The 17,678-nt window shown below is 35.3% G+C and overlaps 1 protein-coding gene and 1 pseudogene across 1 annotated transcript; one reads left to right on the top strand and one right to left on the bottom strand.

Annotated features, from left to right (window-relative positions):
• LOC128224745 (uncharacterized) lies at positions 1-13,604 on the top strand (annotated as a pseudogene).
• Positions 13,605-14,356: 752 nt separating this feature from the next.
• On the bottom strand, positions 14,357-17,659 carry LOC128224746 (tRNA-splicing endonuclease subunit Sen15-like). The gene is made up of 5 exons (XM_052934755.1): positions 17,545-17,659; positions 16,545-16,626; positions 16,078-16,264; positions 15,488-15,595; positions 14,357-14,522 (listed from the first exon to the last, which is right to left on the bottom strand). The coding sequence occupies exons 1-5, from the start codon at positions 17,575-17,577 to the stop codon at positions 14,396-14,398; spliced, it is 537 nt and encodes a 178-aa protein (XP_052790715.1). The 5' UTR covers positions 17,578-17,659; the 3' UTR covers positions 14,357-14,395.
• Between the last annotated feature and the right edge of the window lie 19 nt (positions 17,660-17,678).

Genomic DNA, 17,678 nt, shown 5'->3' with positions numbered 1-17,678 from the left:
TCGATTATGATTATTGTGAATTATGAAAACTGCAAGTTAGTTACGGAATGCCAGAAGTTGATAAATGCAACTAGAGTTTTGACTCAGTAAGTTTTACTGTTCAACGAATTTCTTATTATTATTAACCTATAAGATACACCCTCTACTGACATATTGTCCTTACTATAAGTTTTGTCTCTGCATGTTTTAAGTTGTATCGATACTGTAGTGTAAATTAATATCTTTTATTAAATTTCATAACAGAAATTCAGAATTTTATTTTCACTTTTGGGAAAAATGTATGACGTATCGGTACTTGGCCAAAGTTCTGCCGGCAAAGTTTTCTGGATAATTGTTCAGAAAAAAACACTGTCTTTAAAACCACCTTATTAATAAATTGTCTAAAGTCTCCGTAATGACAGACAATGGGTCATTATATCTCTAATTAGGCTGTCCTTACATCTTTTATTATATTTGCAGATATAACATGCAATGTTTGAGCTACTGAGTCTAAGAGAATCTGCAGTCATTGTCTGCATGCAGACATTGTTTTCTGAACATGAACAAGTCTGCAGTAAAGAAGTTCCTGCCCAGATATCTGAACATACACAAGCTTGCAATAAAGAAGATCCTGTCCCGATATACAAACATGCACAAGCCTGCAGTAAAGAATTTCCTGACAAAGAGTTTGATCCCGACACATTCACTGGTAATGGACATGAGAAGGAAACTGACAATACTGAAGAGGAAGAAAGTAGTATGAATAAAGAAAATGATAATGACCTGCATTCCCGTGATGGGGAGGAAGACCCAAAAGGTGAGCATACTACCAGTTTTAATGATAGCAGTGTTGAAAAGATTGCTTGCAGTGATGTTCATGCTGAGTATAGAGTTAGTGAAACCACAGAGCTAGATGCAAAGGAAAATGGAGATAATTTTAAGGCTAAAGAAAAAACAGAAAACCAAAGTTCTGAAGTGACACATGTGTTAGATAATGAAGTTGTTCTGGATACTTATGATAAAAGTGTAGAATCTGTACATGCACCTGCAAATGAGGGCGATGGTTGTGCTAAACACAAAGGCAAACAAATCCTTAGCAATTGTGCTGACCAATATCTAACTAGATTGTTAGAAACAAATTGCTTCACTGCTGTGTCAGATTTAATTCTTGACCGAATATTGACATATTGTCCAGAGAGGCTGACAGGTCGTCTTCTGAACGCTCTGACACCACAACACATGAAACAAATATCTGTAGGAAAATGTCCAAACCTGGATCTTCTATCTTTGGTCAAGCTCTTGAAGAAGTGAGTATTCACAGATTGGTGAAACCCATCAGTTTTTAAAGATATTAACAAGATTCAGTATTGGTACTTAAATCATTTTCATTTAAAAAGAATCCTTATACTTGCGATGATGTGATGCCCGAATATAATTGTATAGTCTTAGGTTGATCACCATGATCAATTTTCATCAAAAAAATATTTATCTACCATATAAAACATTATATTATTTCTTGATTCAAAATTTCATATGTATCCAAATTTGTGCTACGAATAAACATTTTATTTATTTCTATTTTCATTTCTGTCATTAAAATAACCTAAAATAAGATATATTTTTGAAATGGGGCCGTGGGTGGATAAGTTATCAAGATGTTATCTAGTTTGCACATTTAAAAAACATGATTGGTTAGTAATAATTAATGGATGAATATTGACCAATCACTAAACATTTTTGCTAACATGGAACAAACCCAACAATTAACCAGTTTTATACAGTTGGCTACATTACTACTCATGGTCCAAGCTCAGAGAAGGGAACCTTCTGACAAAGAGTCTGATGCATTAACTGATAGTCCATATTGAAAAGAAATTTTCCTTCAACAGAGACTGTTAAATGTGTTAATATACAGGTGCAGCCATGTTGAGAAGGTGGAAATTGGAGACTCCACTCAGCTGGTGTGTCCTGACCTATTCCTACTGATGGGTCTACTACAGCGACCGATCTCCATCATCTCATTCGAGCAGAACAGCTCTGTCACAGATGAGTGTGTGCATGTAAGTTCTAAAATAGCTTGATCAATTTTCAAAGCAAAATATTATAAGCTCTTATGTAAAATCATAGCCTTGATATTATCGGCAACTAGTGTTGGGAATCGTTTCCAGTTTGACTATCAATAATCAGTTCCACTCACAGGCATCTGAATCATTGTTGGTCACTAAAATGTTGTTTAAAACCTCATTTTATGTACCCAAAATGGTTTTAAACAACATTTTAGTGACAAACAATGATTCAGATGCCTGTGGTTTCACTCAAGTAACCGATAGTTGATAGTACATTCAGTTTTTGACAACACCTTAATTGTAGTTTTGTTCTTGTTCAATAACTCGTAATCCTTAACTATGCTTACATGTATGTTATGTGTATGTTTGAAATTATTTAGTGTTGCTGTTGCTTTGGCCATATTGTTGAAGATAACAACTGAACACTTCAGAATGTATAAATTAACTCAAAGGAAAAAATTGGTTGAAATAAACTTAACGCCAAAAGCGAGAGGAACAAAGAAAAACAACATGTGGGTTGAATCAATAATCGATTATGCCCAAATACTGGTACAATTGATTTAAGTCGATTTCAGGCCTAACCAATCAATTTTTTAATATATAAACGATCATCGAAACAATACTATTGGCAACAGCAATTTCAAACTAAAATGGAACCACCTGCCTTGTCTGTAAAAGCTGAGAGTGTGTGGAATTCATTTATTATCAATAAATAAGGAATTATTCTGGTAAAAGCAGACAGTGATTACCAATCTCTGTATATGTTGTATTCCAGACAATGGTACGCAACCTGCCACACCTAAGAAGTCTGAACATCTCGTACTGTGATAACATATCGGACAAAGTCTTCCTCGTGTATGAGGAGAATCAAAACTGGATTGAGGATTTCACCAGGGTAACTCAATGTCTGGTCTTGGTAAATTGTGTAACATTTATTAAAATTACACTTAAGGTAATAATACCAATTATCACTGCTCCGTATTCCATAACCAACTTAGATGAAACTTAAGTTTATGAGTAGAAGCTGAGTGTGTTGTTTGGACTGTAAAAAAAAAAGACTGGCCAATAGACGTAATGGAATCACTGTGTCTAAGGATAAGGATAAGAATTTTATATTAAATACTGCCAACAGTCAATGAATAGATTACCGGTAGTTCAATTATCATTTGAAAATTTGACGCAATAGTTTTCAATATGTATATTACTGCTTAAAGGTTTCATACAAAAAATCAAACAGGTCATGTCTAATAAATTGTGTATGTGGATAAAAAGACATTTTTTTCTCTTTGCAGATTGTTGATGGAGCAGAGCCAGTAAAACCTCCCTGTAGTCTCACCAGTGTTGACATTTCTGGGAACCGACATCTGAGTAGCTGTGCTGTCAAAAATCTGACCTCTCTGGCAGGGCCTTGCCTGCGATATGTTGACATTTCCTACACATGGGTAATTCCAGTGTTAATGGATTAAAAAAATAGTCAATGGATCAATAATTCTAGATAAAATATGAAATTGAAACAAAAATGATATTTTTGAACAACATTGATGTACAAATTCAAAAATGAGTAAGTTTTTAATGCCACACTCTCTGTTTTTTTCTTTGATGTGTAAAGTCAATGATATGCTTTAGATGTTGCACATGGTTCACAATTTACTTGGTGTATTTTGGCGGAGCAAAAGCAACAATCATTCAATGCTCTTAAACCTTCAAATGTTCATTTGTAAACAGTAGTATTAAAATTCTACATGAAGAAAAGGTGTGAAGAAATCTACAGCTATAAAGCCATTTTTATTTTAAGCTTGTTTTATTTTTCCAAGGAGAACAAACAACGTCTTGTGATAGCTTTTGTTGGGAGGTCTTGTGATAGCCTTTGTTGGGGTAGACATCCTTCAAAATCTTCAACCTTTGCCATAACTTAAAAAAACTGTTGAAAATATTTGAATGAAACTTGGTATGCATATTGAAAGGGACATAATTCTGCACATTAATAGCAATGCACATAAAGATTGAATAATGTTTGAGTTGTACCGTCTTGTTTCACTGTTTTTATAACTTGTTTTTTTTATACCTAAATTAATGTGTTTTTTCTTTTAAATTTTCATCAGTAACTTGTTCTTTTTACAGATGAGTTGTATTTCGTTGTTCTATCTTGCGGGGATCTCAATGCCAGCCATTATTCAAACTATTTTTGAAAAACCAAAATTCAGATCAGACAGACAGCTTACAGACTTGCTTAATGAACTGAAAGAAAGAAACTTTGTCTATGATGAACTCTTGGATTGTTATGCTGACATTAATACACCTGTGAAAACAAACACTGAAACACTTGATGAAACACAGGTGGTAAGGGGAAAAAGCGCTGGCTCAAATAATACAGCTGAAGCTGAGCTGAATTTAATCTCTAGTCATGGATTTGATGTCCAATTAGCAGATCTTGGCTCAAAGTATGGTGATTACATTGAGCCAGAAAGTGATGTTGATATCGTAGCTCAGTTTGACAAGTACCTTGAAGAAGAAAATGGTTTGATTACTTTAGATCTTGTGAATTATGTGAAAGACAACTTTGAAGATTATGAGGAAGATGAAATGGATAGAGTGCTTGAAATAATAGCTGAAAAAAATGCAGCTGTGATGGACATGGATGAAGTGGAGCCAGAAGTAAATTGTGACGGTTTAGAAAATTCTGATAATGTAACAGAACATGAAGACCTGAGTAAATGTTCAGATATTGTCTCCTGCATTAATAGCACTGAAACAAGCCAAGAAAATTTTCATGAAATTAAAGTTCAGGAAGAAGTTAAAGAAAAGCATAACATGGAGGCAAAAAATGTTAGTGAACTTGGTCCAGAAGAAAGTGAATTGCAGAAATGCCACAATGAATTGGAGGGTTTGCCGGAAGAATCAGTTGTTGGAGAAAACTTTCACCATCTAGCTTTACACCAGTTTGTGGAGGAAATTTCAAATGATTCAAATAACAATGGCTTAAGTGAGTGTTCCTTGGAGAGTAAACTTAATCATGAACCTGATGTTAAAAATGACAATTGTAAGGAAAAATCCACTGTTGAAGTCAGTGAAGACAACGGCACTGAAATACGATTTGAGGGTCAAAATGATCAACCAGGTCATGCAGAACTACATGTGCATGATGACCTTGATCAAATCAGCATTGTTTTCAAGGAGGAGAAAGAGGAAAGTATTAAATGTACTAATGGAGACACAACCAGCACTCAAGACATTGATATGCAATATGATGAAGAGATGGAACTAACTGGACATTTAGAAGAATTTGAAATTGACAGTGAAACAGAAAATGAGAGTGTTATCAGTGAATTGACTGAAGAGTGTGCAAGTGCCAAAGATGAACATTTAGACTCAGGGATTTTAGATTACTGTGAAAGTGATGTCAGTAAAGTAGAAGTAGATTATAACAGTGCAAATTTAAACTCAGGGATTAATGAGACCAGTGGAAGGAAGGCTGACAGTGAAACTGTTGACCTAAGTGAGGATAAACCTTCTGATGCTTGTGGAGATAGTAACAATGTTGACAAATATGAAGCAAATTTACAATCTGTGCCATCTGAAGTTTGTAATGCTGAAAAAGGTATAAATAAGCAAGTTGGTCTAAAATTTAAAAAAAAACTGTATGAGTCAAAAATCATCAGTTTAAATATGACCGGGATTGACTTCATCAGCAAACAACCAGAGTTTGGGCAGCTATGTTTGGAACAGTTCCTTGCAGCAAATAGGTGTTTGGAAAAATTTGTAATTTCCTGGAAGGGGCTGACTACAGAATTTCTTAAGGTAAAGATGTGTTGTATTTACATCTCTGCTAAATCTGTAACACATTTTGGAATACTTCACTTTTGGAAACTTTCAGCTTCCTCAAACTTTTTCAGATCAATGTCATAATTGCTTTGTACCTTAACTGAATAAATAGTTTGCATAGACACTTCATCATGTTGATCTTCAGAGAAAAAAATGTGTGTTTATTGTCATATATATATTTGGCATTGTCAGCAAATGTGTTATGAAACATGAAACTTGGTACATTTGTTTACTATCTATAATCATATGAAAATACACAAGTCTGAGCAATTTTAGCTTTAAAAGTGAAAACACAAGTCTGAGCAATTTCAGCTTTAAAATTGAATACACAAGTGTGAGCAATTCCGGCTTAAAAAGTGACTACACAAGTCTAGGGTTCTCAATAAGTTTCGGGTGAACCGTCTCAAATAGTAAAGTAACCGACCAGCTTCTACTTATTCTACTTAAAATTCATTTAGTTTTCCAAATTTGAACTGGCCCAATTGGCATTAGAACCATCCATTTTGGCCGGCAGCCGGTTCTTATTGAGAACACTGCAAGTCTGAGCAATTCCGGCTTAAAAAGTGACTACACAAGTCTGAGCAATTCCGGCTTGAAAAGTGACTACACAAGTCTGAGCAATTCCGGCTTAAAAAGTGACTACACAAGTCTGAGCAATTCCGGCTTGAAGAGTGACTACACAAGTCTGAGCAATTCCGGCTTGAAAAGTGACTACACAAGTCTGAGCAATTCCGGCTTAAAAAGTGACTACACAAGTCTGAGCAATTCCGGCTTGAAAAGTGACTACACAAGTCTGAGTAATTCTGGCTTAAAAAGTGACTACACAAGTCTGAGCAATTCTGGCTTAAAAAGTGACTACACAAGTCTGAGCAATTCCGGCTTGAAAAGTGACTACACAAGTCTGAGCAATTCTGGCTTAAAAAAGTGATTATACATGTTTTGACATGGTTTTCCATATACTTACCAGCTTGACATCCTGTAGAACTCAGAGACAAATTGGGGCTCCCTCTTTATTATATGGGGACTCAGTAAAATGATATACACTCAATGAATGTTGTTTTGGGGTTCCATGGATGCTCAGTAGGCTCAAAAAGGGAGAAAGGGATTAAGGTTTTTTGCATCTTGGAAATCCTTGTTTGACCAACTTAGACTTAACACTGACTTTGTAGTGTATTAATTAAGTATCATCATGTATGAATCAACTGTGGTTCCAGAAAGTGTTACCCTATCTACGTGAGTTGCGGTCAGTGGAGATCACAGACTGTACCATGGTGCAGAGTGCAGGATCCGGAGTGGCATCCCTTGGCAAGGCCTGCAGCAAACTCCAGAATGTCAACTTAAGAGGTACAATGGTATGGGAATAGTCTCTACACAACAAATATACTACTGGTATATATACATGCAATATAAATCTTAGAGATTAGATTAAGGCTCCTGCTTTTCCAATGATAATTATATACAAGGGAGGGGGTCCTAGAAGTGTTGTTCATATCTTTGTTAGAACGCAGTGCTGTTGAAAATATCCTGTTGGTATGAAAAACTCTCCTTTGAATAAAACAGCCCTCCTGATCTGGATTGAACCATTATGCTAGACTTACAATCTGTTTCAACTTCATTGCAAATCAGATCAAATGGCTCTGTTTTGTTTTTCAGCAGTAAATATCCCTGACTATGTATAAAATTAGACCACTATAAACACTGTTAATTTGCAGGGCAGATGTTTTAGTTAACTTCCATGTATGAGGTGCTTCCATTTGATTGTTCAAGGGTCATTTGTTGAGTTTTTGGAAGGAAGAATTTGAAGATTTGCAAAAGCATTGGTGTCACCAGTATCAGCAGCAGCTTTTAAAATCTTGGACACTTGTGTTTCATAGAAATTGTGTGTTTACAGGTGTGGTGTTTATCAGCAACTCTAGTCTCCTGCCCTACCTTTCCTTGGGGAACCTAACCCACCTGCTGTTGGCAGAGAGCCAAAACATCACAGACGTCATCCTCAATCTCATCGCTAAACGACTCGGAAATAAGGTAGCCGATATATGTTACATTCTTTATAATTTGTTTTTAGCATCTGGTAAAGAGCCAAAACGTCACAGACAGAATACTTGATCTCATCACTAAACAAATCCCCAATAAGCTAGCTCACGACAGAAAAATATTAATATTATATTCTTCATGAATTGTTAAGATCTTCTGGTAAAAAACTGAAATATCACAGACGCCATCCTCCATTTCATTGTTTAATGGCTCGCCGATAAGCTAGCTTATATATATTACATTCTTTATAAAAATGGTCATCATTGTTTGGAAGAAAAAACATTTAAATTTAACATTATGGTTTACCAAGTAGAGTCATCGGAAAACCAGCTTACCCGGAATATGTGGGTCTGATATCTTTAGTTTTCCTATGTACAATTGTATACTTGTTGGATCTCTGGTGACCCCATAACATTTCGGTATCATTAAAAACGATCTAATGTGTAGATGGAGAATATGAATGTATTATACAGACACAAATATTACAACCACATTTCTTTGGCATTGAAAGATTGCCAAATTGGCATTTTACATCTGATTTTAGTTGAAATAAAGAACTGTTTATTAACTTATCTGAATGTAATTTCAGTTATTCATTTTTTGACTGTAAATCACAGTGTATAGGACGCACTTCTTCCCCCAGAATTTGCATATGTCTTATCTATTAGGCTTTTGACATTTTTTTCCAAAGACCATTTCCGACCGAAATTGCTTAGATAGATATATAAATAGAAAATGTGTTTGTTTACATTTCACTTTCAAAGGGACGTTACTCACATCAATTGATGGACTAAGTTATATCGCCAGTAGGAAATCTGGTACAGTTAGCATCAGCAGACAACAACAAATAAACTTAGTTCATAACATTAAAGTTTTGAAATTATATGATAGTATTAAAGGGACTGTACACCAGATTGGCACCATCATCAGATTTTCTGTAAGGAATCTCAGGACAATTATTTAATAGAATGATTTACACTTTGATATCATAATCGTAAAAAAAATACCAAAATAAAAAAAAATTGAGTCGGAGACCGGGCTCGAACCCGTGTCACCAAAATTGCAGTCCAGTGTTGTTTCCACTATGCTACGAAGGCTTACTCTAAACAAGTGGAATATTTAAGCTATATACCTAACTTGGTAATATCACGTGATAACATCGACTAGCCAATCACGCATAAGGAATGAATTCTACTAGGTAGACATACCCAGTAATCTTTTTTAATGGAAAAATATGAAATAACTGCTAATCATAAATTAATTGTAAACTATGTGGTACTTCAGTTAGTAAGTTTCAATGCATTGTACACATCAAAACCAAGTTTATGTCAGTTTTTGACAATTTTCTTCTTTTTTTGCTATTTCATCATACAGATTACAGCCCCTCTAATAAGTAGAAAATAATACCATTTAAAATTATGATTCCACAATTACGGGTACATAGGGTCATCAGGCATCAACACACAACACAGGCAATAAACCAATAAAAGGACAAGCTTATTTGTACACTGGATATCTTTACCCATCATGTTCTGTCTTGTACACAGTTGACCCATCTGGACCTGTCCTGGTGCGAGGAGATCACAGAGAAGGGAGTTAACTATATCTGTATGTCCTGTTCGAAACTCAAGGTACGTGATAATATTAAATAATTATCTCAATGTTCTGGTGAGGGGATTACCGGAAGTCAATTTTATCTGTATGTACTACTGAAACTCAAGGTAGGTTTAATATAACATAACTGTCACATACCTTTTAAAGATATGAGTGTATTTCCCTTTGCTGATATAAAAGTTATTTCCCGCGTTATATCTTGGCCTTCATATCATCCCTTGGAAAGTCATATCAACACTCTATATCACTCCACACAGATTTGGACATGCTACACATCTGCCTATTGTTGGAATGACCTCAAATTTCTGAAGTCATCAGCATATAAACTTGTCAAAAAAATTGCTGCCGCAATGTAACAACTTTGAATTTTCCACAAATGTTGACAATTTTCAGCGCAATAAAGTGTTTATTCCATTTTATTGAGTCTGTTTTAATGCTTATTAGTAATAAAAGTAGTAGTATTTCAGTTTCCCATCTGAAAGGAGGTATGTATAAATCTTTATCTATGAATTTCTTTTTAAGAGCCTGATTCTTCGTAAGTGCCCTGTGTCCGACACATCGATGCAACTTCTTGCAGAGACGGCTCTAGACATCGAAGAATTGTGTGTTGAGATATCTGAACTTGTCGAGGACATCTTTACGGACATGGGTGTCATTGTAATGGCCGAGAACTGTCCAAACTGCGTGTTCTTGACCTCAGCTGGAATCTTTGTACGGTTTCTTGTTTCATATTTGATTACTGAACAATAAGTTTTAGTCACATGAATATTTACTTTTTAGCTTACCAGAGCACGAAGTGCTCAAGGTGAGCTATTGTGATCGGTCTTTGTCCGTGGTCCGTCTGTCCATCTGTCATCGATTGCTTAAAAAACATCTTCTCTGAAACTACCTGGCCAAATTCAATGAAACTTCATAGGAAGCTTCCTTGGGTCTCCCTGTACATAAATACAACAAGGGGTCACGATTAATTAACAACAACAACAACAAAATGGCCAACATCCTGTTTTGCTTTAAAAAAAACATCTCCTTTAAAACTAATTCAGTCCTAATTCAAAAAAACTTTACAGGAAGCTTCCTTGGCTGACCCTCTACAAAAATACAACAAGGGGTCACAATTGTTCAACAACAACAACAACAACAAAATGGCCGACTTAATGTTTTGCTTTAAAAAAATCTCTGAAACTACCAGTCCAAACTCCATGTATCTTTACAGGATGCTTCGTTTGGTAATCTTCTACAAAAAAACAACAAGGGGTCGCGATTCAACAGCAACAACAATCTTGCTGACTTCCTGTTTTGCTTTAAAAAACATCTCCTCCGAAACTACCACTCCAAATTCACTAAAACTTTACAGGAAGCTTCATTGTGTGACCCTCTACAAAAATACAAGAAGGCATTGAGATTGATCAACAACAACAACAACAACAAAATGGTTTTTACTGTTTTGCTTTAAAAAATTCTCTGAAACTACCAGGCCAAATTCAATGAAACTTTACAGGTAGCTTCAATGCATGACCCTTTACAAATATAAAACAAGGCATCATCATCAGTAAAGATATGTTTAAATTGCAACATTTTTAATAATGCTTTATCACAGAGTTGTGGCCCTTTGCTTAGGTGAGTGTTTTAGGGGCCATCATGGCCCTCTTGTTTCAGTTTGTCCATACTAATTTCTTTTAGCTCAAACACTGCCAAAATGGGGGCTTATCAGGGTATCAATGGTCACTATCATTCTATAAGCTCCATGCAGTACTGACGTATACTTAGGCTAGTTTAGCAGTTATCTTTCGTGGAACACAGGGCTATATTACCGCAGATAAGAACAAAGGAATTTCTGAGGGTAATTTGTTTTATCCCTGAAGCTTCTCAGTCTTGTCAAATTTCTAGAAGACAGATCATGTTGGTGATTGTCAATTTTCAGGCTTTTGCTGAAATTTAACACTATTTTGTGTCTATTGAAAAGCAATGATCTTACTAATTATTCAAATAATTTCTTATGTTCGATCCCAAGGAATCACGATGTAAATGAATAAGAATGAGAAATGGAATGAAGTTTGTCTGTATTTACATAGGGTACCTATGACATCATGGCCTTTAACCCTGTGTATTTGCCAATTCATTGCCAATTAGGGAATATCCCTTCATTTATACTATGCTATCATGTGAGGCAACACACCTATACTACTTGACCTGGCGTCAGCGTCAGCGTCCGGTTAGTTCTAGGGCAAGTTGGCATTTTCATTTTCCACTCCAATACTGTTCATTCCATTCACTCCAGCTCCATATAAGCCTTTATACAAATTATGGCCCTTGGTTGTCTTTGGAACTTTGGTTTAAGTTCAAGTTAAGGTTGAGGTTTTAGAGCAAGTTAGGATTTTTACTAATAACTCCTATAGCCTGCATAAAATTTGCGTTATACTTCACACAATTGCCATCATACAGTTAGGTTACGTACTCTGTTATTCTAAATACAAATTATTTCCTTGATAGACTTTTAAAGTTGGGTTAAAGTGGGCAACTTTGGGTTTTAATTTAGATTTCAAATAATGTTCATTCAATGCACTTCATACTTCACACAGTAACTGTTGTTTATGGCCATCACACAATTAGGTAACATAACTCCATATTAAACTAAATACAAATAATGGCCCTTGATTAACTTTTTTTATTGTTTTGACAGGCACATATAACATTATTCATTTCTAAGACAAATCGGTTTATAGTCGATCTCAATGACTACAAAAAGAGCTGGTTAAATATTGTTGTTTATTGTTGCAGCCATCACAGATGTGGGTGTGTCTGCTGTGATGAGGAACTGTCCCCTGCTACAGGAGGCCCACTTACGTGGCCTCAAACAAATCACTGTGCAGCCTTTCCTGAACATCATTCAAGGTCAGTACACTATGCAGCCTTTCCTGAATATTATCCAAGGTCAGTTCACTGTGCAGCTTTTCCTGAATATCATTCAAAGTCAGTTTACTGTGCAGCACTGCCTGAATATCATTCAAGGTCAGTTCACTGTGTAGCTTTTCCTGAATATCATTCAAGGTCAGTTAACTGTGCAGCATTTCCTGACCATCAGCCAAGGTCAGTTTACTGTGCAGCCATTCCTGAATATCATACAAGGTAAGTTTTCTGTGCAGCATTTCCTGAATATCATTCAAGGTCAGATCACTGTGCAGCATTTCCTGAATATTGTTCAATGTCAGTTTACTGTGCAGCCATTCCTGAATATCATTCAAGGTCAGTTTACTGTGCAGCCACTCCTGAATATCACTCAAGGTCAGTTTACTGTGCAGCCACTCCTGAATATCACTCAAGGTCAGTTTACTGTGCAGCCACTCCAGAATATCACTCAAGGTCAGTTTACTGTGCAGCCACTCCTGAATATCACTCAAGGTCAGTTTACTGTGCAGCCTCTCCTAAATATTATTCAAGGTTAGTTTACTACACAGCCTTTCCTTAATCTCTCTCAAGGTCAGTTTACTGTGCAGCCTTTCCTGATTATCACTCAAGGTCAGTTCACTGTTCAGCTTTTCTTGAACGGCATTCAGGGTCAGTTCAATTCCAGGTCAGTTCACTGTGCAGCCTCTCCTGATAGTTTATACATATTGTCTTATTTTTTAAGTGTGAACAATTTTCTTTGATTTTAAAGCATACTTATATTAATCCGATACTGGCTCCATAATCAAATAAAATTGTTAACTATATTCCTGCCACTTACCAGGTCATGAAGCTTTCCAAGAGGATGACCCTCACCTACCACAGAGGTCAGGAGTCTACGCCCCGAGCCTTCATGTCCTTGAGCTTGAGTACAGCGACCTTGTCAATGACAAACTGCTACAGAGAATCGTGAATGTGTGTCGGGGGACACTCAAGGTTACAGACTACTATGGCATGGCTGTCGAACCCGAACTGGAATAAAGTGTTTAGCTCGCCCACTGCTTTACTTTAAAGAAAAATTGATACTTTATATGAGACATTTATTTTTATTGGGCACAATTTGTAAATCATTAAAAATTAAAATTATGCAAGCTAAAAATGGCAATATTAGTATACATGTATATCACATTCCTTTTATATGTACATGTTTGTCTTCGTTCATTTGCCAACAGTAGTTCATAAATAATACTGTTGAGTAAAAAAATAAACAAAATTGAAGAATTTCTTTGTGTGTTTATTTTCCATTTGTTTTGTTGAAACAAAAGCTACCACTAACATGAACAATGCCCTAATTTGTCCCTTTTGGGTTGGTAGCCATTTTATATAATATGAAAGCTATTTGAATAGATGGATGTAACTTGTTACTGATGTATTGACCATTGTAAGTTATCTTGACAGTTAAGGTATGAGCGTGAATGCTATCATGAAAGGCAACACACCTTCCCATGCTGCTGTATAAGTTTGTTAAGTTTGATTGAAATCTCTTTGGAATAGATAATGAAATCCTGATCAAACGCCATTGACCTATAAACATGACCTTGACCTTTGAGGCAAGGAAATCAATGTGCTCAGATTCCATTGACCTTCAAACATGACCTTGAAATTTCAAGGGCGACCATGAATGCTATGCACTACACAGTTCCCTATGCTGCTGTTTATTTGTGTGAAAATTTAAAAAAAAATGAAAGTTACACCTTTAAATAGACGCAATAATGACAGACAGAGTTATGGACGCACAGTGCAACTGTATACCTTCATTCGGGGGCAAAACAAGAAGATCACAAGTTGCTTCAAAATCACAGCATTTCTTATATGCCTTTTAGCATTTAAGACAATGTCCATCCTTGTATACAAGTATTGATCAGTCAATTTAGTAGCCAAACAACACAAATTATGCATTGAGTAAATCAAAATTTATTTAATATTTATTATATAGATCAAGTGTCCGTTAGTTGTTCTTTTAATTGTTGCTGTTGCTCCTGCTGCTGATGTTGTTGAAAGGCGATGTATTGTTTTGTCTGCTCTCCTTGGTGATATCGCTGTAGGTTCCCTTTCTCCTCCCGCCTGGAATGGAAATGCATGTTACACACTCTCCAAGCACTATCCTACAATAACAATTACAATGTATGTTTTGAATATCAAACTAAGAAAAAGGATATTAATATGTGAGTGGGGTTTAGCTTTTCTGTTTTTCGAAGAATCATTGCGGTATAGCTGTCGTCGGCTTGTAAAAACATCAATAGTAGCCATACTGACTCAAAAACCTCAAGAGATATTTACACCTACACCTATACCTACACCTATTCCAGTTAATGAAAGAGTCTGTTTATTTTGTAACTCTTTAGAAAATGAATTTCACTTTATTTTCGAATGTGAATGTTTCATAGAACTAAGACGAACACTAATACATAGATATTACCGTACCAATGCTAATGTTATAAAGTTCAAATATTTATTGCAATCAGAAAGTTGTGTTGTTTTGAAAAATTTAGCAACATTTTGTTATAAAGCATTTGCTGCAAGAAACTTACTATTTTACAATTAGTAATATATGAGCATATATATATGTGTGTGCCTTCCTAAAACTTAAACATCGAGTTCTGCCTGAAATATTTTTTTTATTGTATTGCAAGTTACTCTCCTTTCGCTGTATATCTTACTACATGTACATAATACTCATCGCCAACCATATGAATGTACTAACCATTGTATTTGTATACTGTACTCATGGGCTTATACATATGTTTTCCACACTAAACCAATATTTGCATGAAACATAGGTTATGTGGTACCACATGTGTAGCAAGGCCCATAACTCTGTACGTAATAGTTATTGAGTAACACCTCTTGAACATACGAGTGTTGTGCTCTTGTTTTATAATATGGTTTCCGTACTAAATCATGCCTTTAATGTAGACAAACATGACTCCCAACACCGTGCCAAATTAGTGGCTTTACATATGCACCAAATTGTAAAAAAACGATTAAAGTAGAAAGTTCTGAAACATAATACATTCCAACGTAAGCACCTGTACTTCCTCCACTCGGTGACGTCAGGTGGCTCGGGAGGCAAGAGGCCATCAGTCAAGCGGTAGTAAACTGCAGATCCGTCCCCAGAACACAGGCCCAGCGTTAGACTGAAGTAGTGGTAGGCTTAGATGTTAGTGCGTCACATGCATGTGAGGGGTATATATGTGTATATGTATGAGTAATGATCTTATGTTGAGAACAGCTTAAAATAAAAGACTATATGAAGAAATGTAGAACTGAATCGTAATTGAAATAGATAGTTACATGTTATAAGTTTAAGGAACTTAGAAGTACAATAACCTTATAAATTTGAGAAACTTGCATGGCGATGAACAGCATTCCTTTCTTTAAACAATCTTTTATATGTAATATAAGTAACTTATATTACATATAAAAGGTTTTCAGCCTTTCTGAACAAATCCCCCTGAATGGTCTCCAGAAAATATGGCACGTATGTAAGTTTGAACAATTAGTATGTGTAACAAAGATTTTAATATTGCATTGAAATTCAAGTTAATAAAAACTTTTCTATAACAAATGTATCATTGAGATGATCTTAAAAAAACTTGATGATGTCGAGTAATCATACGATTCTGTGGAATATCCTTCTAATCGCACGGTTTTAAGGAAACTCTGGATAACGTCATGGCTGAGGGTCTCCTCAACGCCTACTGGAAGCACGAGCTCACGTGGCGTGTTTCTGTTTGCGTGACCAGACACAAACACGCGTGACAACTCGGAGCACGCATGACACTTCACATTCCACCAACCTTTGGCTATAAAAAGAGAACAACTGTTTTGATATCCCGCAATAGAACTGATTAATAGTAGTTGTTTTGCAAGCACACCATGGTGGTCAGTGATCAGCCTACATCACTACATGTACAATTTAGTTTTTAAAGAAAGGTTTATTCATCTATGGGCATTATGTTGGAAAATAAAATATATAAAAGGTAATTGTGTGATGGTCATGAACAACTGTGAGAAGCATGAAGTGAATTGAACGAGTAATACGTGCCCTCAAACTTGAACCAGATGCTGATATTACCAACAAACCTTCACACAGGTCCATGTATATTTTAAATGCTTGTAATGTCTTGGAATCTGTAGTAAATCCAAATCCTGCTATTTCCTTGTACTGAAAAACAATAATACATAATTTTATGTTTAATGCAGATGTTGATGTAGTCTGATGTAGAAACATGTACAAGTATACATATATGCAGACACTGTATGTACATTGTATGTTTGTATATATATATACAACTTTACATGTTTGATAATCATACATATATAAGGCTATTTCTAACAGAGCAACATGGATAAAATTACCCGAAAATCAGAAAATGAAGACTTTATTCATAGTTCAGGCCGCAATATCACATAAATTCACCAGTCAAATCACAATCTCAGGGCAATTTCCAACATTAAAGCATAGTATGATTTAAAATCTTGCATATTCTTATACTTTTTCAAAACGTATGTTCTCATACAATTTGTTGATAAAAATATTTTGTCAACATTTCAAAGAAGACTTATAATAGAGCAAAAAAATATACTTAAGTACTTGTTAAAAAACAATGATGTGTATAGTAATACATTTTTTGCTGTAGAATATTTTTCTGATAGAATCTTGACCAAAGTATTTAATCACCATATTATATGATATAATGTTTAAATATCATCCATGAATTCAGAAAACACACACCAAAATACTAATATTCTAATGAAAATAATTTAATTATTGTATTTTTTTGGGAAAAAATGTGGTTGATATTGGGGTTTTGTGAGAGATAATCATGTTCCAAATAATTTTGGACCTGATTTTTTTACGGTTTTTTTGAGGAGGGGGTGTGCCCATATGGTAGGTAATGTCAACGCAACTGCCGCCTGTTTTAACGTATTTACATCCGAACTTTGTTTTGTCCGCATACTATTACGCATTGCTATTTTAATATTCATTTAGATGGACAGAGTGAAAATGTACAAAGATAAAGGTGCTCATAGCTATTTAAGCTTAAAAATGGACATTATGTGCTCTTAAAGAAATGCATACCACAGGATGCTCTGAGAATTCCGTCTTTGACATATTTACAATTCAAACTAGGTCAACGATGAAAAAACACATGTTTGGAAAGTCCAGTGTCTAAAAATAGCACAACCATTCTCGCGATATTTCATGCTAGTCGC

The sequence above is a fragment of the Mya arenaria genome, chromosome 17 (genome assembly GCF_026914265.1).
Source record: "Mya arenaria isolate MELC-2E11 chromosome 17, ASM2691426v1".
Taxonomy (NCBI): domain Eukaryota; kingdom Metazoa; phylum Mollusca; class Bivalvia; order Myida; family Myidae; genus Mya; species Mya arenaria.
Note: the sequence above shows the minus strand (reverse complement) of the source record. Positions and strands in the feature narration are given on the sequence as shown.